Source organism: Pinus tabuliformis, chromosome J (genome assembly GCF_031772625.1).
Source record: "Pinus tabuliformis cultivar Carrire ecotype Pingquan chromosome J, CPIR1, whole genome shotgun sequence".
Lineage (NCBI taxonomy): Eukaryota > Viridiplantae > Streptophyta > Pinopsida > Pinales > Pinaceae > Pinus > Pinus tabuliformis.
This window is the reverse complement of record NC_142295.1, coordinates 1,460,086,974-1,460,109,079: the sequence shown is the minus strand read 5'-3', so window position 1 is coordinate 1,460,109,079 and position 22,106 is coordinate 1,460,086,974. Positions and strand designations below refer to the sequence as shown.

Genomic DNA, 22,106 nt, shown 5'->3' with positions numbered 1-22,106 from the left:
CATGGGATCTTGTTCCTCTACCAAAGGGACGCAAACTTGTTAGATGTAAATGGGTTTACAGAACCAAGTATGGACCAGATGGGAAAGTTGATAAACATAAAGCTCGTCTCGTTGCTAAGGGCTTTTCACAGGTTGAAGGCATTGACTACACTGAAACCTTCTCCCCTATTGCCAAAATGAACTCTATCCGCCTTGTTCTTTCCCTCGCTGCCTCTTTAAAATGGGAAGTCCATCAGATGGATGTTAAATCTGCCTTCTTGCATGGAGACTTACAGGAAGAAATCTATATGGAACAACCCATTGGCTTCATACAAACAGACTCCAGCCTTGTTTGTCGACTTAAGAAATCCCTTTATGGCCTCAAGCAAGCTCCTCGGGCTTGGTATGCCAAAATGGATAGCTTTCTTTTAGAATCTGGCTTTTCTAGGTGTCATTCTGACAATACTGTCTACACCAAGAAAGTGGGCAACTCTCTTATCATCCTTGTTCTTTATGTTGATGATCTTATTCTTACTGGTAGTGATCCCAACCTTATAAACCATGTGAAGTCCAGCCTTAAAAAGAAATTTGAAATGACAGACTTAGGACACTTACACTATTTTCTCGGTCTTCAAGTCTTGCAATCCAAGGAGGGTATTTTCCTTTCCCAGTCCAAGTATGCTTGTGATATTCTTCGTCATTTTCACATGGAAGACTGTAAGCCAACCCCTTCTCCCTTTCAGTCTGGAGACAAACTTTCAGTCTCTTGTACTTCTCCTGAAGTTGATGCTACCTTATACCGTCAACTTGTAGGAAAACTCTTGTATTTAACCCATACTCGTCCTGATCTTTCCTTTGCTGTTGGCCTTGTTGCTCGTTTTATGCAAAACCCCCGTGAAAGTCATTGGAAAGCAGCTAAAAGAATACTTCGTTATGTTCGAGGTACAGTACAGTTTGGGATTCATTACAGTGCCAAAGCCGCTCCTCTATTAGTTGGTTTCACTGATTCTGATTGGGCTGGTGACCCTAATGATCGGAAGTCTACTGCCGGTTATGTCTTCACTCTCGGTTCAGGACCTATTACATGGGCTTGCAAGAAACAGGCTGCCATTTCTCTTTCGTCAGCAGAAGCAGAGTATCGTGGTGCCGTGGAAGCTAGTAAGGAAGCCTTGTGGCTTCGTCAGATCCTATCAGAGTTTGGCTTTGAGCAGCAGCATCCTACCACACTTTGGTGTGATAATCAAAGTGCCATTCAGCTATGCAAAGATCCAATCCAGCATCAGCGCAGCAAACACATTGAACTACACATGCACTTCATCAGAAAGCTCATTCATGACCATGTTCTTGAAATGCAATATTGTTCAACAGATGATCAGGTTGCAGACATCTTCACAAAGGCTCTCGCAGAGGCGAAGTTCACTAAACTTCGATATATGCTTGGAGTTCAGGAAGTTGTCACTAAGGGGGGATAGGCTCTAGTGCCTCCTTCCTTCTCCTATTGTGTCATATTTGTAAATCCTTCAATCCTATCCCAAGTTGTTCTTAAGGGGGGATGTTAGGATATTCCGACACATAGGATATAGTTAAGTTCAACTTGGTCTAGTATAGAGTTAGGTATAGAGTTAGGTAAAGTGTCTTTCTTTACCGTTGTACATTTTGTAACTTACAATCCGACGGTCACGATATGTAGTGATCCGACGGTTCACTCTCACCTCGGTATTACCGACACTTGATCCGTGGCTTGACACCCGATTGGTCCATGAGTTCTATTTAAAGCGCATGGAGGGTCATTGTTCGGGGAATCCGTGCATGAGAGAAGCTTATGTAAATTTTCATTCTTTGATTAATAAATTGCCTGTAGTACCCACGTTGGGACAGGTCGTGGACTGTTTCCCTCTTTGAGGGTTTTAACCACGTCAAAAATACTGGTGTATTGATCTGTGATCTGGTTGTGAGCGATGTCCTTTTGGTATTCTTTCTGAGGAACTTACCCTGTAAATTCCTACAGAATCCCTTTTCAAGCGCAGAGGATCTCCGCAAGGCAAGTGAGATCCAAAGTTATGCTCAGGAAATGAAGTTTTTAAACAAATCAGATACGGAGATGGATGGATCAGATCTAACACGAATCGAGCCACCCCAGATTGCCAGGTCCGGTTTCCAAATCTTTGTAAAGACGCCAAAAGGAAACACAATCGTGATCTGGACTTATGACAGCGACAGGGTTTCAGATTTGAAGAACAATATTGCCGATCAGATTGGCTACCCGGTTGAGAAACAACACCTGTTAAATGAGGGCAGATTGCTGCAGGAATGCAGAACCATGCAAGAATACAACATCAAACTAGGCTCTACAATCATTCTCAATATGAGATTACGAGGAGGAGCCGAAAGCGCTGGACCTAGCTCGCAAAGCAAAGGGTCTTTTAAGGAAGCAGTGAAGGGCAAAGGGAAAAACCCCACAGCTGTCACTGAACCTCCGGGGCAGTACATTGTAGATCAAATGCCGGAGAGCCCATCTATCGCCATCGAAATACCAGAGGTAAATGATATATATTCAAAGCTACAAAAAAATGCAGTTATTTGTAGATTTAATGGCTTTTGGCCTAGAACTGATGCATTGTATCAATGGATCCACTCGGTTTGGACAAAAAATTGCCAAATCTACCTATACCCTAAGGGGTTCTTTATAGTATGTTTTCACACAGAAGAAGAAAAGGAAACAGTTCTCAACCAAGGGCCATGGTTCTGGGGCAGTGCTGGACTTTTTATTACCCCTTGGTTTCCTGATTTTGATGCCAACACCATGGTGGTATCAAGGATGCCAGTATGGGTTAGGATGCATAATCTTCCTTTACATTTTTGGCATTCAAAGGCTCTAATAGCAATTGGAAATACCTTGGGGAGAATGTTAAAGATAGACGGAGAGAGACACATAAAAGGAATATTTACTTTTGCCAGAATATGTGTCGAGGTAGATCTCAGCCGAGGACTACCTGAAAGCATCATCCTGAATTTCAATAATACACAGTGGAAACAGCCTTTGGACTATGAGAATACAGCTTTCAGATGTCGGGGATGTCAACAAACAGGTCATCTGTACAATGCATGTCCAAGCCTCAACAAGAGCAAGCAACAACAAAGGAAGTCGAAAGGATGGCAGAACATAGATGCAGCATACAAGAAGGCAACTACAGCAAAGAAAGAACAAAATACAGCAAAGGAAAAAGATCAGGACAATAAGGATAAGGAGATTAATGAGGAAAAGGATCAAGAGCTCCAGCTGGAAATAAGTGGTAATAAACGAAGTCACGGTCCGAAGGATCGGATTCAGATAAGGAACAACCAATGAGCACAATGGAAAACCAACTTGCCATTATTGACCCCACTCCCAACATGTGGTTGGCGAAAAGTGGAGAAGAAGGTTAGGAAGACTTAGGCCAGCTGATTTTTTTTTGTAGGCTGCACTCCAGATAATAGGAGCGGCACTTTCTTTTTCTGCTTTTAGGCAGGACTGTATCCTGCGGGTTGTATGATCTACTTTCATACAGTCAAATTGAATGCTTAAGGCATATACTATGTAACTTTTTATTTTAATGATAAGTTCGATTTTTTTCTTTGGAAAAAAAGAAGCATTACTAGAGCACATTCCTCGCTAAGAGGGAGTGTTGATTTGTGGTAGTATAGGATGTGCTCTAGCCATGAAAATTGGTGGAGAGGCTAAGGCACATAAGATCTCCAAGAGCCAGAAATGGTTTGGGGAAATTCCACCCAGTTGGAGAGCTATTAAAATAATTAATATTTTTAATGGGGTTCCTAAGTATAAACTTAGGAAAATTAAAATATTAATGGCTATTAATATAAAACTGGGTGAGAATGTTCTAAATGGCATGGATCAAGCCAAATCTAATCTTAGCCGTTGATTAGGGACTTAATCTCGGTCGTTGAAGACTCAATAGGAAAAGTATAAGAGGAGGCTTGAGGGTCAATTGGAGACACACCAAATTGATCAGTCAGTTTGATTTTCTGGAGCAGGGTTTTGCATAGAGAATTGAACCAGTGATCTGTTGCAGCAAGAGGCAGTTTGGCACGAGGTCGGGAATACATAGCAGAGAGGCAGAGATAGTGCCAGAGAGATAGCGCAGAGCCTGGATAGGCTGATGCAGAGGCAGTTGGGTGCTATGCAAAGGCAGTTAGGAGCTACGTAGAGGCTGAAGAGGCCAGCGTGGGTGACGCAGAGGGTCTGAGAGCTGATGCAAAGGCTTCAATAGCTGCACAAAGGCTAGCAGAGCTGACGCAGGGCTAAGAGGCAGCGCTGGATGAATTTTCGTGGGGCAGATTGAGTGTTGGTGAGCCGAGAAGGGTGATATAGTCCCTACAGAGTGACACATAGCAGTGGAAGCTGCAATAGTTGCTGTGGGATCGTTAATCTGGTGATTGATCAGCTGCAATATCTGTCTCCGGGGAGAGGTACTACTACTAAGGGCATTCTGTGTTGGGTGAGCCATTTCTGGCACCCTAGTTGTATTCAAAAATTGCATAATAATAAAACCCTCATATCTGCTACACCAGTTTCTCGCATTGGGTTTTTCCAGGGACGATTATCCAAAAATAACGGTGTCCCTTGTGTGTTTGTCTCATTGATTTCAGTTGTTGATCTGTATATGAGTTAAGGTTGCAATTGTGTTTATTTCAGTATTTATATTTATAAATAACTTGTTAATGGAATAAACAAGTAGGAGAAATTAAACCAGATAATGCAGTAGGGATTTCTAACGTGTCAGACATAGAAATTTCAACAAACAGTTGTGCTCAGCAGTATTCGACACAGTGACAGTAGTACTCAGCAGTGTTTTACACATTGACAACAATATACAGCAGTTGATATCAGTTTGTGACAGCACATTACAGATATCAGTATGTGGGTTCTGATTCCTAACATGATTAGATTTGTTTCATAGATATCATTATGGTTTTGCTACATATATAAGTGATGGATCATTGTACTCTCTTTTGCTGCATCATTTGACGACGATCTAAGAAGAAGAACATTTACAAGGGTTTTCCCCATAGTGGGTTTTGCCTTGGTCTCGGACCAATCATGGTGTCTCTCTGTGTGTGCATGCTTTCTTCTACTGTTCCTTTTACATTCAGTTGCATTGATGATGATGGTGATGTTGTTTCTTTCTATGTAATTGCATATGTTGATATGTAATGGTGTAGATCTGAATAATGTAATGATAATATGGGGTGAGCTTAATGTATTTATGATGAAATGCAACTATCATAGCAAAGTACAATGTCGCCTTAAGAAAATTAACACCTGATATGTGAGGAATTATATGACCCTTCACACCATCCAAAATTATGGACCGTGTTTTCATATCCTTGATTCTATGTTCTGCTGCTTGTACCGGATCTGAAAGAACGTACACATCTCTGCTCACTAAATCCCAAGGATCATTCATCTTCAGAATCCAGGTAATTTGCTCCTTCCAGGGGCTGAAAATGGATAACCCGTCCAACCTATCTGCGTATCTCAAATTGTTTAATGATGCCACCTTTGCAAATCAACCACGGCAACAAAACCTAGTTTCAAAATGTTTAGAAATAATTTTGCTGCCACAAAACCTCATGATCTCAAATCTCTCTTTCAGATTCTTTTAGATAGCTCTGGTACCATGTTAGATTTCTAATACCAACCAAATTTATTTGCTCGCGGCAATTTAATTGATCCTTAGTTTATTAATTATTTACCCAAATATAATTGAATCTCCGAAAAATAAAATCATTGGTATTTTTAACTTCTAGAATTTAAAATGGGCAGCAAAAATAAACCGAAGAGATCAATCACACATTGCAAAATCAGTTAACCCACAAACAATTCTCCATCATTTCATTATCTAGAAAATATGGGTTTTTTGACCCATAGAGATACAAGGAAAAAATACAATCTAGAACCTGCAACTCAGCTCCCTCATAATGAATTCGGCCCAAGTAAGTTGACCACAAATAAATTTGCATCCAGATGAAATTGCTCTAAAAAAAACAGCATCCTATCAAATCTACACCCCCAGCAACTCAATCTGCACCCTGCCACTAATGCACATTGGAAAAACCCCACTCAATCTCGTTTTGGCAACCCGGCCCTGCAACTCGACCCTCTTGGATTTGCTCAAACCCACTGGCACTTCTCCTCCTCTGCACACTGGTCACTGAGCCACTCGCACCATAGAGAGAGTCGCTCTCTCATGATGACTCACTCACACACTAATGCTCTTCATTGCGTCTTCACCTCCATCGCTAGCCTCCATTCATAATCTTCATTGATTCCAAATCTCTAACCCCAATCTCCCCACTATAAGCATCTTGAATCTTTCTTCTAGAGACATTTGAAGATTCCTTCTAGAGACATCTTGAATCTTCCTTCTAGAAATATCTTGAAGATTAATGACAAAGATTATTTCTAACTCGCTTAAATAATTAAATTATTTATCCTTAGAAAATAACCCAATAGTCCACAATAATTAATTGACTTTAATTATTATACTTTTCCTAAATTAAACTTAGGAAAGAAGATATAAATCACTAGAAGAGGCAAATAATGCCTTCCACATGCTAAGACGCCAAGCAGTTGTAGAAGGCCTTCCGATGCTACTCGCATCAACATTTGGAAGTGAATTCAATCTCTTAAATTGCTGCAATTGTTTAAAGTACAGCTGCAGTGAACTGTGTTATAACTCATTTTACTTGCTGATTTCTATTGCTGGGCTGTTATTTCACCTATATATTATTGCCTTAGGAAGAGCACCCAAGGTCCATAAGGTCCTAGTGTGTTTCCACACTTCAGGGTCGCTCTCAACTTCGTTTAAATCTGTAATTTTATGTGTTTTTACTCATTTATCAGATTCAGAAGTGCAGGACAGCAACCAATCTGTCCTTGTTCAAGCATATACTCAAGAGGTAACTCAAATATAACTCTTCTCCTTAGTTTATGCAATCAACACTTAATCTTGTGCACTAAAAGAACATTGTTATTTGAGTGAGTAAGTGGAATTCATCTTGCTGGTCTGAATTTTCTGAAGTGTTTATGCAGATATCGGATATGCCTATTTACTATCTAACTCCGAACCCTCTGCATCCATTGGTAGTTCACGCCTAAAACTTGCTTCATAAGTCATTTTATCTTTACTAAGGCACTAGTCTATCTAACGCATGTGTGTTGAAGTCCTTCTTAGATACATCAATGGGATAGCCCCTGTGGCTTCCTAGGAGCTAGCCTAAAGTGTGGGGAGAGTGTATCAAAGTCATAGTGTATACATCCCCTTGATTGGGACCTTATCCACGCTGCTAATTTGGCAAGTAACAAGGTCCATAAAGCACAAACAGGGGATATATACACTGTCATTTCAATACATTGTAACAAGGTCCATGAAGCTATGGTACAATCAATACAATCAATCAACACATGGCCTCAAGTGCAGAGTAACCATGTGATCTTAAACCAACAATGGTGTCTGCCATGGATTTCATAATAAATGGGGTACTTAAAAATGTAAATGTCTTCTGAGTCCACCTCCTACAAGTGCCATCACTAACCAATCCTCTCCTCTTGACTATACTCAACCCAAAGGTGTTAAGGGAAAATGCTGAAATGGGGAAGGAAGAACCTAAGGCCATATGTCTAAGGGCTGTTAAGTTTCCAGTGTTCTATGCTGACAAAATCACTTATTACAATTATTCTTCCATTAGCAATCACTTTATCCAATAAATTCAATCTTCCAACAACAATAAGCAATTATAGATAGAACAGTAAATCAAATGCACAATAGAAGACCTCTTGGTCAACCTCCCAGTCAACTCAGCCTTCCATACAGATCCAAAAATCAGTCAAACAAAGTCAAATCCTCCATAGTCAACGCTGGTCAAAACAGTCCCAAACAGAAGTCAAACTCAGTCAACAGAAAAAGACACTCTCCTTCACATGTGTGAACTTGGCCCTGCAATTTCAGACTTGTACGAACCAATGAGAAGAAAAGATGTGATGTGATGCCTCCAAATGATGCAAAGTGATGTCTATTTATATGTGGTTCAGCAGGTCGAATTTCCTCCTTTAGGCCAACTTGTACTTTTGTGCAGTTGTGGTTTCATATTAAAATAATATTTTTTCCTTGTAGAAATTAAATTCGTCCAAGGGCTAGTAGGATCTCCTTAGGGTGAGGAGGGCTTCCCAAAGGAGGGAATTTCTCCCTGAGATGACAAATTTCAACTAGTGTACTTTGAGTACATGATAAGCCCATTCCCTTAGCGATAGAAAGTGCTCCAAGTAGAAGGCCATCTTAGGGCCAACACCATGGTGTAGAAAATCTAAGTGGCATGGATAAACTATTCATAAAGAAGCTAACTAAATAAAATGACCTACAATATCTTGGAGCACAGCTATGATACAAGACAGAAACATGGATACAGCTTGATGTCATTGAGACTGAAGAAACTCTGAAAAGGGAAACATGGTACAATCCAAAATTAGGGAAAAAAGGATCATATAAAGCAAAGCAATATAAAAGGTGGCATATTCATGAATTGTTACCATGGCCTACTCTTAATGGATCTACTTACTTCGTGCATCACAACCCTAAGAGAAGTTCATGAACTGACAAGGAAGAGAACATCTAAGAATATTGATTCTGCATTATTTTATATATACAAAGTACTTAATTTCAAATTTCTGAGTAACTAATATGAAAAAGAAAAACTTAGTTTCAAATTTATGAACAGTAATTATGAAAAAGAATAACCAAACAACTCTGCCAATAAAATGGATTAGCAGATGTGATAAATTCAACAAATTAAAATTTCTCCATGAAAAGTGGCAGAAATTTCCAGATATATAATCATTGTTTCTTATTCAATAATGCTTAGAAAACAAGATACAAAATTGCGTGTTTCTAAAATACAGATCTTCTGCTATTAGAGTTCTTACAGAAAAAAGATGTAAATTCACATGCTATAATTACAGAAATTTCCAGAAATATAATCATTGTTTCTTATTCAATAATGCTTAGAAAACAAGTTACAAAATTGCGTGTTTCTAAAATACAGATCTTCTGCCATTAGAGTTCTTACAGAAAAAAGATGTAAATTCATATGCTATAATTAACTGTCATATGATCTGATTAAATTTTCCCTGTGCATAAACAAATAGTTATGGACTACAGAACCAAGAAAGGCATTGACGTCTAACATGAAAATTATAACAGAAAACATGCCCAAATCGACATCAAACTTACATTTGAAGTCTCCATAACATTAAGAAGCTCTGTCTTGCTCAATTTCAATCGCTGATCAGTATCCAGCGGCCTCAGCAACAATGCTGATATAGCTTCCTTGGCCATCCGAATTGTTTTCCCATTATAGTCAACCTGAAGTATCGATGCTCAATTAATCAACCAAGTATTTCATAAATTTAAAAAAAAAAAACTCCAAAAGGAAAATATTTTAGTTTATATATACTACACCACTTGAAGGAAAATCAGTTCCGTCTAGCTAGCAGTTCTCAATTCAAAGTTTCAAACACAACATGATCATATTCATCTCACACCACTTGTATCATTAAGCTCATTAATTACCAAAAGTAACTCAATCAAAACATAAAGGACGGTCAGTTCAACTGTTAAACAAAAATACAACTAGACTCTCAGATGAGTCTTGTTCATTAAACATACTTGTACTACAATAATGCCCTCAGATATATGAGTCCGTTTGTCATCCAAGAACTCTTCCAACTCCAATAAGCTCATTCTACAAAGCTTCATAGCCATCTCTTCAGCATCCTGCTTTCCTCCTGCACATCCCATAATCAAATAAAACATGCCTAGCAGGAAAACTAAAATAGAAAATCAATGAGCCTATAGTGCAGTACATATAGTCTCAGATCAACATATTAACCATCAAGGAGAAAATATGTCAATACATTCTACTTTAGATAATATAAGTCACCTGTTACAGCATGAAATGAAACAGATCTGGAGGCACCATTAACAAAAAGAAGCTGAAACAAATCTGACTCTGCAGCAGATAGTTCATAACGATGTGCTAAACGCAATATCACTGGAGCTACATCTGGATCAGTCACTGTAAGGCGTGATTGTGCTCTGGATTCAATCTTTTCAATCAATTCGTCCATGATCGTAATTGCATCCTTCCTGTTATTGAACCAAGACAATTTAAGACTAAGAAATATAAGAAAGCTGATCATGATGTTAATGATAGTGGCTGATAGGCAAACATAATTAAATTCACATCAAAACATAAGAATGACTTGAAGACACAAATAAGGAAATTTGGCCAAGTAAATATCAATCCCAGCATCCCTCCTGTTTCCCTTCAATCAGCTACATCAGAGACACACTCATATGGGTGCAATTTGTTGTTGATTTGATGAGAGACCTGCTCGTCAACCCAGACCTGTTTCTCCATCTCATCAGTTGCATACCTGTGCTCATCAGTTTAGTGGTATATCAGTCCTTGTGTCCTATGCTCTCTATCTCAGATGTGCTAGATGATGCCTCATGACGCTTAGTCTGCAGTTGGTATGGTTTTCCTTTGGTTGTTTCCCTGCTTAGAAGTAATGCTAAGGTTTTGACTTGTTTGTCAAATGTGCTTAGCATTAGATGGATACTTTATCACCCATAACTAAGCAAAGATGTTACCTTGTTACTATATCTAACCATTTTGGGACATAATTACTTCTAGATAAATGTGCCTTAATCTAGGCCACTAGGTACTACTAAGAAGTCAAGGTGAGTTGTGTAGTCACATCACCTCCATACACTTTTAATCAATTTTTCTTAGGTTTTCATCTCATCCATTAAAATAATAATAATAATCAATATCCCTAACTTACAGTTAACTTATCAAATGTCATCAAAAGGGTCAAGAACAAAGGAGAAAGGAAAAATGCAAAACCTAACTAACTCAAGCTAAAATAAAAGGCTTAAGAGGTAAAGAGCAAAACAAATAAAGAAAATATAAAGATAAACTACTCCTCTATGCCCCACCCATCTTTCGAGGTCCTAACAACAAAATACCTATCTAAATCAAAAAAGGACTTAGCAAAAATAAAGAAAAATCAAAAAGAAAAGAAGGGGAAGTGTGTGTAGGCCATGTTGCCTCAAAATCTAGCAGGCCTTGTGAGAGGGCTCACAAGACAAAGGCTACACCAAGATACAACAACGAGGTGGAGGCCACTATCACTGCAGCACTCCACCCCCTGCTCTTTAATGGAGTTTCACCACAAGGGAGGCTTCTCAGTAGAAATCACCTAATAGACATTCTAAGGCAATAGCTAGAAGGTGACAACTTGAATAGGCTTAGGTAGGGCACTCAGACTAAGAAAAAGGATCAATCCAATAAAATAAGGAATAGCAAGCCCTCCAAGGAACTTACCAAGAATACTTATAGCCTAGGGTTCGAGTAATATGCTACAAAATTGGCACACTCATGCATATAAGACCAAGAAAAGGCTTGCAAGATAGGTGTGATCAACAAGGAGCCACAAGCCGTCAACAAGCCCTAAGTTGAAGCTTTAATGCTAGATTAGGGTTTTCCTAGGGCAAAATTGCCTAGGGTTTATGATGTCAACCCTAGGGAGGCTATTCCAACCATGCACAAGGGAAGATTTTGATGTTATAAGGTCCAACAATAAAGAAGAGCCTCAAAACCAATCAACGACTTGACCCTAGTTGAATTTGGCCCTATGCCCTAGCCTTAGTGGCTTGCCTTGAAGGGTCGAAATTGATTGAGAAAGAAAATAATGTAGTATTAGTGTTTGATCATCTATGTGGAACCTAGTGCCCACTTCTTGGGTGATGGAGTCTAAGGGAAAAATTACTATGGAGATATCAAACCCTAGAAGGGAGTAAGTGAGAAAACCTTAATTTTCCTTTTTCAAAACCCTAGCTATCACTCAATACGGGGATAAAATCAAGAGAAAAGCTCTCTAGGAGGTTCTCAAGGGATGTTCAAGATTCTTTAATTAGAGCATAAAATATCCCATAAAAATTTCATATAAAGATATGCAATTAGACAAAGAACATAGAAGCCCCAGCAAAAATATATTGCATGCAATAACCATAAAAGATATTCAACAATAAAAATACTCACAAGATATCCATGAACAATCCTTTATTATCCCAAAGTGATATCTCCACAAAAAGGACTAGTCTCCAATAGTAAAAATATCCACAAAGATCACATCTCCACAAGAGTAGCAAGCTACAAGAGCTAGGCTGAAATCTCTAAGAGGGTCAAAATAGTCCACAAGTGATGATGAATGAATGAGTGAGGTGACCTTTTATTTATATGAGGTCTACCTCACCTAATTTCAACTAAGAAGCCCCTAAAACAAGTTTGACAATGAGTAAACACAAGAAAACCTTGGGTTACCAACCAACCCACTAGCTCAACATGAAATTGTGCCAAAATATACCCACATGTGTGAGCCATAAGCCTCAATTATGATGATGTCATGCCCCTTTTTGGGCCCCAAATGTTGAGTGATAGTGAAGAGAAGGCTGAAGGTGTCTCCAAGCATCATAATCACCCAACATTTTAGTCCTGAAATCTAGTCTCAAAGCAACTCCAAAGGTCCCAAATCTCGCTGGGAGTCGTCGTGTCATCTCCATGGGTGTCCAATGGTCAACGTAGTGCCTTCTTCCTCTAGCATTAGGGCTCCATCTGATGCAACAAGCCCTCCCTACTCCTCTCATGGAAGACCGTCCTCATATGGGCCCTAAATCATGGCTTGCCCATCAAGTAGTGTCAAGGCCAACTTGGGGGCATGCTGGGTCTAATGGTGCAATCATCAATAATCCTCTATGCTAAGCAAAAGAAGACCAGCATCCTCAGTCCCACAAGTACTACAAAATGTGCATCAGTTTTTCCATTCATCATATTGCCCAACACTCTAATGTAAATGGGCAATTTACATCTGCTAAGTCATCAACCCCTCTGTTAGACCCAATGTTTTAAAACTCAGACTCCAACTCTGACTCGGCCAAGGGTCGACTCCGACTCAGTATCGACTCGGCCGACTCGATTTCAATGACTCGGTCGTTGTAAAAAATACATTAAATATTTATTTTTTATAAAAACACATAATTTTAAAGATTTTCATTCATGTTTCCAAACACACAACATTAGAATATGGATTGATGACAACATATGATCAAAGTAGGTTCATGAATATATCCATTATATCAAAATGGCACCCAGTGCACTGTCCAATACATACACGATGATGATATAGAGATCAAAACAAAAACACATAACCAAGGAGGCTATAAATGGCCTCTACAACAAAAGTCTGTGACCAGTACTACTGGCTACTGCTAGAGTTGCCAACATCATTTGGCTCAGTGTTACTTAGAAGTGGGAGCGAAAGTGGGGAGCGAGAGCGAAAACAGGAGCAGGAGCGACATTTTCAGAAGCTCCCGGATTGGGAGCGAATCTCGGAGGAGTTCGACAACCAATGTCACTAACATCAAGGTACATAGAGGGATTGGTGCTCTTGATTAAATACAAGTTCCATACCCTAATACATGACAAAATTCAATGGAAACATTGCAATCCCCCAATCCTGAAATCCTGAAAAACTGATAAGTCTACTGGATTTTGAATGAAATCTAAAATTCTACTTTCTCCATATGAAATCTAATGAGGCCGGAACCACTCTCAAACATCCTGAGTCATTTCATGGTAATGTTAAGAATTTAAGTATTTTCATCCTTTTACTTTAAGAATTTAACATTACCATGAAATTTGAATAGCATATCAATACTAGGAGAGGGGAATGGACCCCAAAGACCAAAAAACCAATTAATAAAACCATTTGGAGTCCCCCACACTCAGAAAAAACATTAAAAAATTGCGTTTTTGGGGTTTACTGGCCGCATGAAGTGACCCGGCCAAGTTGATACAGACTCGGCCGACCGAACCGGTTCAACGACCGAGTTGCAAATTGTTTTACCAGCTCGAACCAACTCGGCCGAGTCGATTCCGAGCCGACCGGCTTTTAAAACACTGGTCAAACCTACGTACCTCTGGAGTGGGTGCCCTTAAGGCTTGTGCTATTGTAGGCCACTTGACAAGACCAACTTAAACTACAGTGAAAGCAACCATTCATTAGAGATTAAGATCATATATGCATGTAAGTGGACAAAACTTGGATGTTAAGGGCATATAAATATTTAAAACTAGGATCACCTTCCAATATTTAACTAGACTAGTAGCATCAGACAGGTGTTCTGGTCTCGAGTTATGTTGGAGATGCTAAAGAACACGAGATCACCCAGAAAAGGTTTCTGAAGAAAACACCTATAGACAGTGCAATTAAGTTAATTGGTCAATAATTAAAAATGCCCAAGCCTAACTTAGGGAAATTGATTAATTAACAACAATTAATTGAGAAAGATCGAGAAAGGTCTAGAGACTCACATGTCATGGATCGATTCTAAGATGATTGTAGGCATTGATAACGAATTTGTTATGAATATAATTCATAACAAGTAAATAAATAAAATAAATGTAAATATTAAATAATCAGATATTGGTTATGTTAAATAGTCATTACGTTAAGTGAAAAGGCATGTCTAAAAGACATGCCCAGTCATGAAAGGACACCTGCTTAGGTATATATGGGAGTCCTCATTGTAAAATTTGATCATCACATATACATTTTATATATAATAAATTTTTATTACAAAATAGCTTTTGTGTATTTTTACATTCAAGCCAACAAGCTATCAGTTTTTATGCTTCAGTGGTATCAAAGCCATGGTGCACAATATAATCATGCGGGTCTTTGAACGTTGTTCACCACACAATGTGCCATTACGTTCACGTCCTGAATGCGTTGAGTAGTTTAGTAAAATTCAAGAAGCATTTCAACGATTAGAAAAATCATGTGCAGAAGTTTCAACATGTCTAAAGAAAAGTTATGCAGAGGAAGACGATAGTGACAATGAAGGAACGAAACAAGGTGAAGCATTAGATAATTATAATGTTGAAGATGAAGCTAATGTAGATCAAGATGATGATTCTAATGATAATGAGGATGAAGATGTGGATGAAGACTATCTTGGGAAACAAGAAAATAAGAACACGAAGCAGATGCTGGATAAAAATAGGTCCAAAATACTTGGAAACATTAATTCATTGCCATGTGCACCAAGTGCTCAATTCCAAGTGCAGCCTCCAGATACTGATCTCCCTGAACTGGAAGAAGAAGATTATGATGAACATACTAGAAGTCATAAATGGGATGGAGCAAGTTGTGATTCTGATTCACTGAGTGGCTCTACAAAATTAATACGAAAAGATTATCAGTCACGGATGCCTCAAACAAAATACCACTAGAAGCATAGGCTAAGGTCTATTTTAGTCGATGCAGCTTTGCATCACTCAAAGAGCGAGGTGATCAGTGGAGCTTCACCATGTTAAAATTTGGGTACCAAAGGACAAGTGGTTCCCTAAGGCTTTGATCTTTGGCCTAGGGAAAAGTGTCCAAATTTATTTGCACTTTTATTCTAAAGTGACTTTATTAAGTGGTAAAGTCAATTTAATTTAAAAGTGACTTTATAAGTGGTAAAGTTACATTCTAATTTAAAAGTGACTTTATAAGTGGTAAAGTTACATTCTAATTTAAAGGTGACTTTATTAAAGTCAATGAAGAATTAGAAAGTGAAAAGTGACTATGGAAATAAAAGGCTAAGTGGGTCTTCATTTAAGTGGTTGAGTTAAAAAATAGAAAGTGAGAATTAAATGCACATTTATTCTCATCCCTAGATCTAAATGAATCTCAGCCATTAGATCTTAGGGTAACCCAAAAGGTCATTTAGAGCTAAGTTGCAGGAAATGCAGGTACAGGGTCCGTTTCCGTACGGAAACGAAACGGAAACGCGTTTCCGCGTACCGTACGGCCTGGAAACGCGTTTCCGGCCGTACGGCCACGTTTCCCGAAACGGAAACTTGGCCGTACGGCCGGAAACGCGTTTCCAGGCCGTACGTGCCACGTTTCCCCAAAAAAAACACTTGTTTTTTAATTTTTTTTTTTTTTTTTAATTTGTTTTTAATTTTTTTTAGGGTTTCCAGGTAGTAAATGTGATGTAAATTTAATCTTAATGTTTAAATGTTTATGTAAGTAAATGTATCATTCATGCTTTATGATTGCACATATATATAATAATAATTTTTAAATATTTTTAATATATATATATATATATATATATATATATATATTATTATATATATTCGCGTTTCCCCGTTTCCAAAATTTGGGGAGGTCGCGTTTCGTTTCGTTTCGCTTCCGCGTTTCCCCGTTTCGTGCAACTTAGATTTAGAGAGTAAAAGGAGAAGAGAATAAAAAAAAAGATCAATTCATTCTTTCATGAGCATTTGAGAGAAAGAGAAGAGAGAGCAAGGAGAAAAATTCTGAGTAGTGAGGAAGTGAAGGAGAGCAGCAAGAAGACATTTCAGCAAATCTGGGCAGCAGCATTTATTGGCACGCATTCCAAGGCAAAATCGTACAGTAGGAGAAAGGCACAGATATCGAGGAAGAGGGATAGCATAGAAATTGAGGAAGAGGGATAGCAGCAAGGGCACGAATTTCGAGGTAGTCGTATTGCTAAAATCTGTACGGTCCATACAGCAAGTTCTGGGCACATTTTTCAAGGTGGGTCATATAGCATTTAATATTGTTTTATTGCTGGAAAAACTATTTACTAATTGGCATGATTTTCGAGGTGGAAATCAAGCACGAAAATCGAGATAAGTTGTAATTTGTGGTTGTTGGAATTTTTACTGTGTATTTCAGTTTCTCTGTAAAAGCATTTTCATAAATAAAGAAGAGCTCTCAAACTGGTTTTCCCCAAGAGCTGTAGGGGGTTTTTCCAGGGTCACATTGACCAAAAATCACTGTGTTATTTTCTGTGTGTGGCTGTCATAATTTTGTTGTGTTTTATTTCTACAATTTCAACAGTTGTGAAATCTCTAAATTTGTGTTTTCGGAAAATATTGTCATTTCCAGATTTTAGAATTTTTATCATTCTTGGATTTAAAACTAAATGCATGGAGTGGTAAGGAAAACTGATAACCGAAGTGGGAGTTGAATTTTCTTCACACCACAGTCAAAGAGAAAGGTGGTCAGTGGAGAGTCACTGAACTCACAGAAATTCCCAGTTGCTATACACATTCCACAAGGGACACACTTTTCACAGAGGTCGTCGCCTTGGGTGAAATTTAAGTCTGAAAGAAACCCAAGCGAATGTGATGATTGTACTCCAACTCCTTTAAGTGTGTCTTCTTATGGTTCAAGAGTTTTCACTCTAAGAACTCTAGAAAATGAGCAAATATTTTCACCTAAATGTCCAAGTACACCACGAAAGAAGCCAGTTAGCACACAGGTGGAAGTTGAGCATAAATTGCGAGCAGAGAGTGGGGCTATTGGTTACTGTGTAAACTTTTTTTCTAATACAGATTCCAGATTATTACTCGGAAGTTTCTCACTCTGGAGAGCGAGGGTTTATTGATATGGAACACCCCGCTATTGGTACTGTCTCGGGTCATCGATTCGAGAAAGACTATGTGATGCTCGGGGTGATCGGAAAAGGGACCTTCTCTATCATATACGAAGTTATGAACAAAGTAGAAGGTTTCAAGAGATCGTATACGAAGTTATGATCCAAATGGAGATTGCCAGAGCAATCAGCGGGCTCTCATATTGTTACGCCAAATCCGACCCAACATAATATGTGGTAGGGCCTACAATTCCTATCCGCCTCTCGTGCTCTGGTTTCAATCCCTCCACCAATCGATCAGTCCACACTGCAGCCTCAATACAGCCGACGCATCACCATAAAACACTGACGGTTTCTGCACTCGACAAATTCTGTGCGTACAAGAATTGGGGTTACGGACAGCAAGGGAGAACCACGACGGCTGTGGAGTCATTCCCCAGAGTGTTTTCACTGTGTACAAAATATTGTCGACCACCGTGAACAACACGTCGTCACACCGTCGACCACCGTGGAGAACAGCGCTCCACAAACAGACGTGGCTCAGTGACGTGGAGTAGTTGACTATCGACTGATACGGAGAATGGATCCGGTCAAAATGTCAATGAAGCATCATGACTGTTGAACGATCGTCGATTTGTTAAGAAAATAATAAAGTTAATTCACATATAAGTTATATACTTACATCTTATATATAAATTATAACTTTATATATTATAACCTTATAATATATATATAGTTTAAAAAAAATCGACTATATGATTATTTAAAAATATATATAAAAAATATATTATTCAAAAAAAAAATCCAGTAAAAAAAAAAAGTTATTAAAAAAAATAAAAATTGAGTTATTATATAAAATATATATATATATATATATATATTATTGAAAAAATATATATATATATATAAATAATAAAAATAAAAGAAAAGAAAAAAAAGGTGGGGAAAAGTTTACCTAACCTTGGACTCAAATCATAGTTACCGGCAAATCATAGAAGATGAGCTACCAATGGCGCAGTCAAATGATGAAAGTATTAACAGTCAAGTGAAGAAATAAAAATTATATATTATTCAAAAAAAAATTCGATAAAAAAAAGTTATTAAAAAAAATAAAAATTGAGTTATTATATATACATATATATTTGAAAAAAAAAATAGATATATCTATCTATATATATATATATATATATATATATTTGAATATATATATATATATATATATATATATATATATATATATATAAATAATAAAAAAAAAAAAAAAAAAAAAAGGGGGGAAGAGTTTACCTAACCTTGGACTCAAATCAGAGTTACCAGCGAATCATAGAAGATGAGCTACCAAAGGCACAGTCAAATGAAGAAAGCATTAGCAGTCAAGTGAAGAGAAGACATTCGTAGCACAAAAGAGATCAAGTCCTTTCATCAACAAGCTTTGAGGACAAAGCTTCTGAAGGAAGGGGCTATGTTATGAATATAATTCATAACAAGTAAATAAATAAAATAAATGTAAATATTAAATAATCAGATATTGGTTATGTTAAATAGTCATTAGGTTAAGTGAAAAGGCATGTCTAAAAGACATGCCCAGTCACGAAAGGACACCTGCTTAGGTATATATGCGGGTCCTCATTGTAACATTTGATCATCACTTGTACAATTTTATATATAATAAATTATTATTACAAAATACTTTTTGTGTACTTTTACATTCAAGCCAACAAGCTATCAATTTTTATGCTTCAGATTTAATCATGGTCATTGGTGTTCCAATGAGAGATTATAAGAGAAGATCGATGGGCTGGAAATAGATACAGTTGTGAGACACATCAAGCAAGAGGGAGAGCGAGTTCCTTAGGCAGATTGAGTTATCTAGTGCAGTGATTTAGCAAGGAAGAATAGTTCAAGCCAGAGAAGGGGGAGCAACAATGATTGAGCAAGCAGTGGCAGAGTTCTGGTGGAGTTCCAGTGTAGAAGAGTCAGCAGAAGGGAGGTTGCATTATTTCCTTAGTGAGGTTGTGTAGGGGCAACGCAGAAGCTTAAGAGGGCCAATTCGATTCAACTAAAGAGAAGGTCGATTTGGGTGCCAGAGGCCGGGAAAATTTCCAGAAGGCTAAGCGAGTCATTTCCAGAGGCAAAGTCAGGTATAACAACAAATTTTGAGCAATTCCAAGTAGTGCGAGTAGGGTTTGTGCATGGTTTGCGTAGAGGATGACGCAGGGGCTTTTCGAGTAGCCCAGTTGGGCCAGTTTCTGGAGCCGAATCTATTGTGGAGTGAGACAATTTGTCTCACAAATATTTTGGCCTGTTTATTTTGTGTGAGGATTGCTAGTAGGGCATCCAGATTATTGTACTCAAATTTTACTATTGCAAAATAATAAAAATAAACCCTCATTTGTTGCAAAGTTTTTCCCTTCAGGGTTTTTCTAGGGACTTTTAGTCCAAAATTGTTGTGTCAGTTTTATTTTGTGTGTATATATATTTTCTCAGTTCCAGCGTTTTATCTAGCTTCCGCAGAATTTATTTGTGAAGAATTGCAATGCGATTTATTTGATATTAATCAGAATATTAATAAACGGCTAATCAGTTAGGAGAATAAATTCCAGTTGCTACGGTTCAAAGAAAATTTCACATGGTATCAAAGCGATTTCGATCAGATCATAGGCTCAGTGGCGAGAAGGAGAAATTGTGCAGGTTTAGAGGGAGCTCTAAGCACGAACTTCTCAGATCGCACAAGCCACCAAGAAGTGTGAATTGCAGAGGCAGAAGGTTCAATTTCCAAATTCGGGTGGGAGGAAAAATTGATCAACCTCAATTGTAGAGGTTTGCTAGTCGTGAAGCTATCCATGAGAAGCCGGCATACAGGGACGAGAATGGCGCTTGTTAGGGTTTGCGCGAGCAGAGATCGATCTGCGGCTGTATCGGTTCCTAAGGCCGCCTCAAGGGCCAAAGGCGATCCATGCCTTGGGATGACGACGATCGCCGCTGTAAGGTATCCTTTAGTACAAGAGCATGCAGAGGAACGGCCTTTCTCCCGCAGCCAAAAGCCTCAAATACACTCAGATCTGCGTGGTTATGCATCCGTGGGGTTTTCCGTCAAGAGAAATCATCCGATCCTGGACTGGGAACGATATACAAGGTTCCAACGAGACCACGAGGCGAGGGCATCAACGGAAGCTCACCTTCTGGCGTGGGCACACGAGGAGGGTTTCCTTTTGCGGTGGATCGAGGTCAGAAAATGCGTTTTAGAACAAAGCTGCCTACATGCCGTAAGGCGTTTAGAGGTCTGGTATCGCAAAACCCAGAACATATGGAGAAACGGCAGGGAGGGACTGCATGCAGCAGATCCGATCCCTCCTACAACGCAGATGCCCAAACGTTGTAGATCCGGCTTGGATCTACATGATCTAGACTATATCCGTACACAGCCAGAGTCCAGGAAGCAGATCGAAGGTATAAATAATAGATCGTGCAGAGCTTTTGCAGATCTAGACATGCAAAAGGTCAAATGCTCAAAAACGGGGCCAGATCTGGAAGACTGCTTACAGCCAGAGCAGGTAACATCTAATCGTTTTCAGATTCTGATTAAACCTCCTCAGGGGAAAACTCGTTTAGTGTGGGTACATGCAGGTAGCACTTCCTTGCAGCTGAAACAGCAAATATGGGCAGAAATGGGTTACCCAGTTCAGATCCAACATCTGGTCAGTGGTAGGCGGTCCCTCCAGGACTGTAGATCGTTGGAAAACTATGAGATTGGTCCAGGATCAATCATTACTCTAAACTTCAGATTGAAAGGAGGGGCCCTGCCTCAGGGACAGCCAAGCTCCTCAGGGGGAGACAAGGGAAAAAAAACTGCATCCCAGCAACAACCCAAGGGAGGCTTATCCTACAAAAATATTTTACAGGGCAGCAGAGATTCAGGGTCCTCTCCAGATCAAGGCGGACACATACCCAGGCCATACATAGTAGATCAATCAGATCAAACCCCAGCCCTAAATTTAGATACTACAGGGCTTGATGATTTCGTTCAGTCCTATGAAACGCAAGCCTTAATATGCCGTTTCAACAGTTTCTGGCCCAAACCTTTGGATCTCTTCCATTGGATCTTCACCAGCTGGACCATGGAATGCGATATTCATCTATGTTCAAAGGGGTTCTTTATAGTAAAATTTACATCCAAGGAAGTCAGAGATACAATCATCAGTACTGGTCCGTGGTTTTGGGGAACAGCGGGGCTGTTTATGACCCCATGGTTTCCAGACTTCGATCCAAACAAAATGACTGTATCTAAAATGCCGGTCTGGGTGAGACTATACAATCTTCCTCTTCATTTTTGGAATGAACGAGTTTTGGAAAGCATTGGGAACAGCATAGGGAAATATATCAAAACAGATCTGGAAAGGATCGATGAAAGAATCTACACTTTCGCACGTATATGTGTGGAAGCAGATTTAAGTAAAGGGTTGCCGGATAGTATAAGGCTGATCTACAAGCAACAAAATTGGTTGCAAGTCCTAGATTATGAAAACACCGCTTTCAGGTGTAGGCTCTGCAGGC

The 22,106-nt window shown here is 38.8% G+C and overlaps 1 protein-coding gene across 2 annotated transcripts in view; it reads right to left on the bottom strand.

Annotated features, from left to right (window-relative positions):
- LOC149232873 (uncharacterized) overlaps window positions 1-22,106 on the bottom strand; it is a 538,221-nt gene that overhangs the window by 492,628 nt on the left and 23,487 nt on the right. For both annotated transcript variants that reach the window (XR_016248192.1, XM_089379531.1), the window contains 3 exons: window positions 9,976-10,181; window positions 9,702-9,820; window positions 9,267-9,398 (listed from right to left, as the gene is read on the bottom strand). Coding sequence is in view for 1 of the 2 variants with exons in the window: in XM_089379531.1 (XP_089235657.1) it covers window positions 9,267-9,398; window positions 9,702-9,820; window positions 9,976-10,181 (457 nt within the window). In the remaining variant the exon portion in view is untranslated. The remainder of the gene's footprint in view (window positions 1-9,266; window positions 9,399-9,701; window positions 9,821-9,975; window positions 10,182-22,106) is intronic.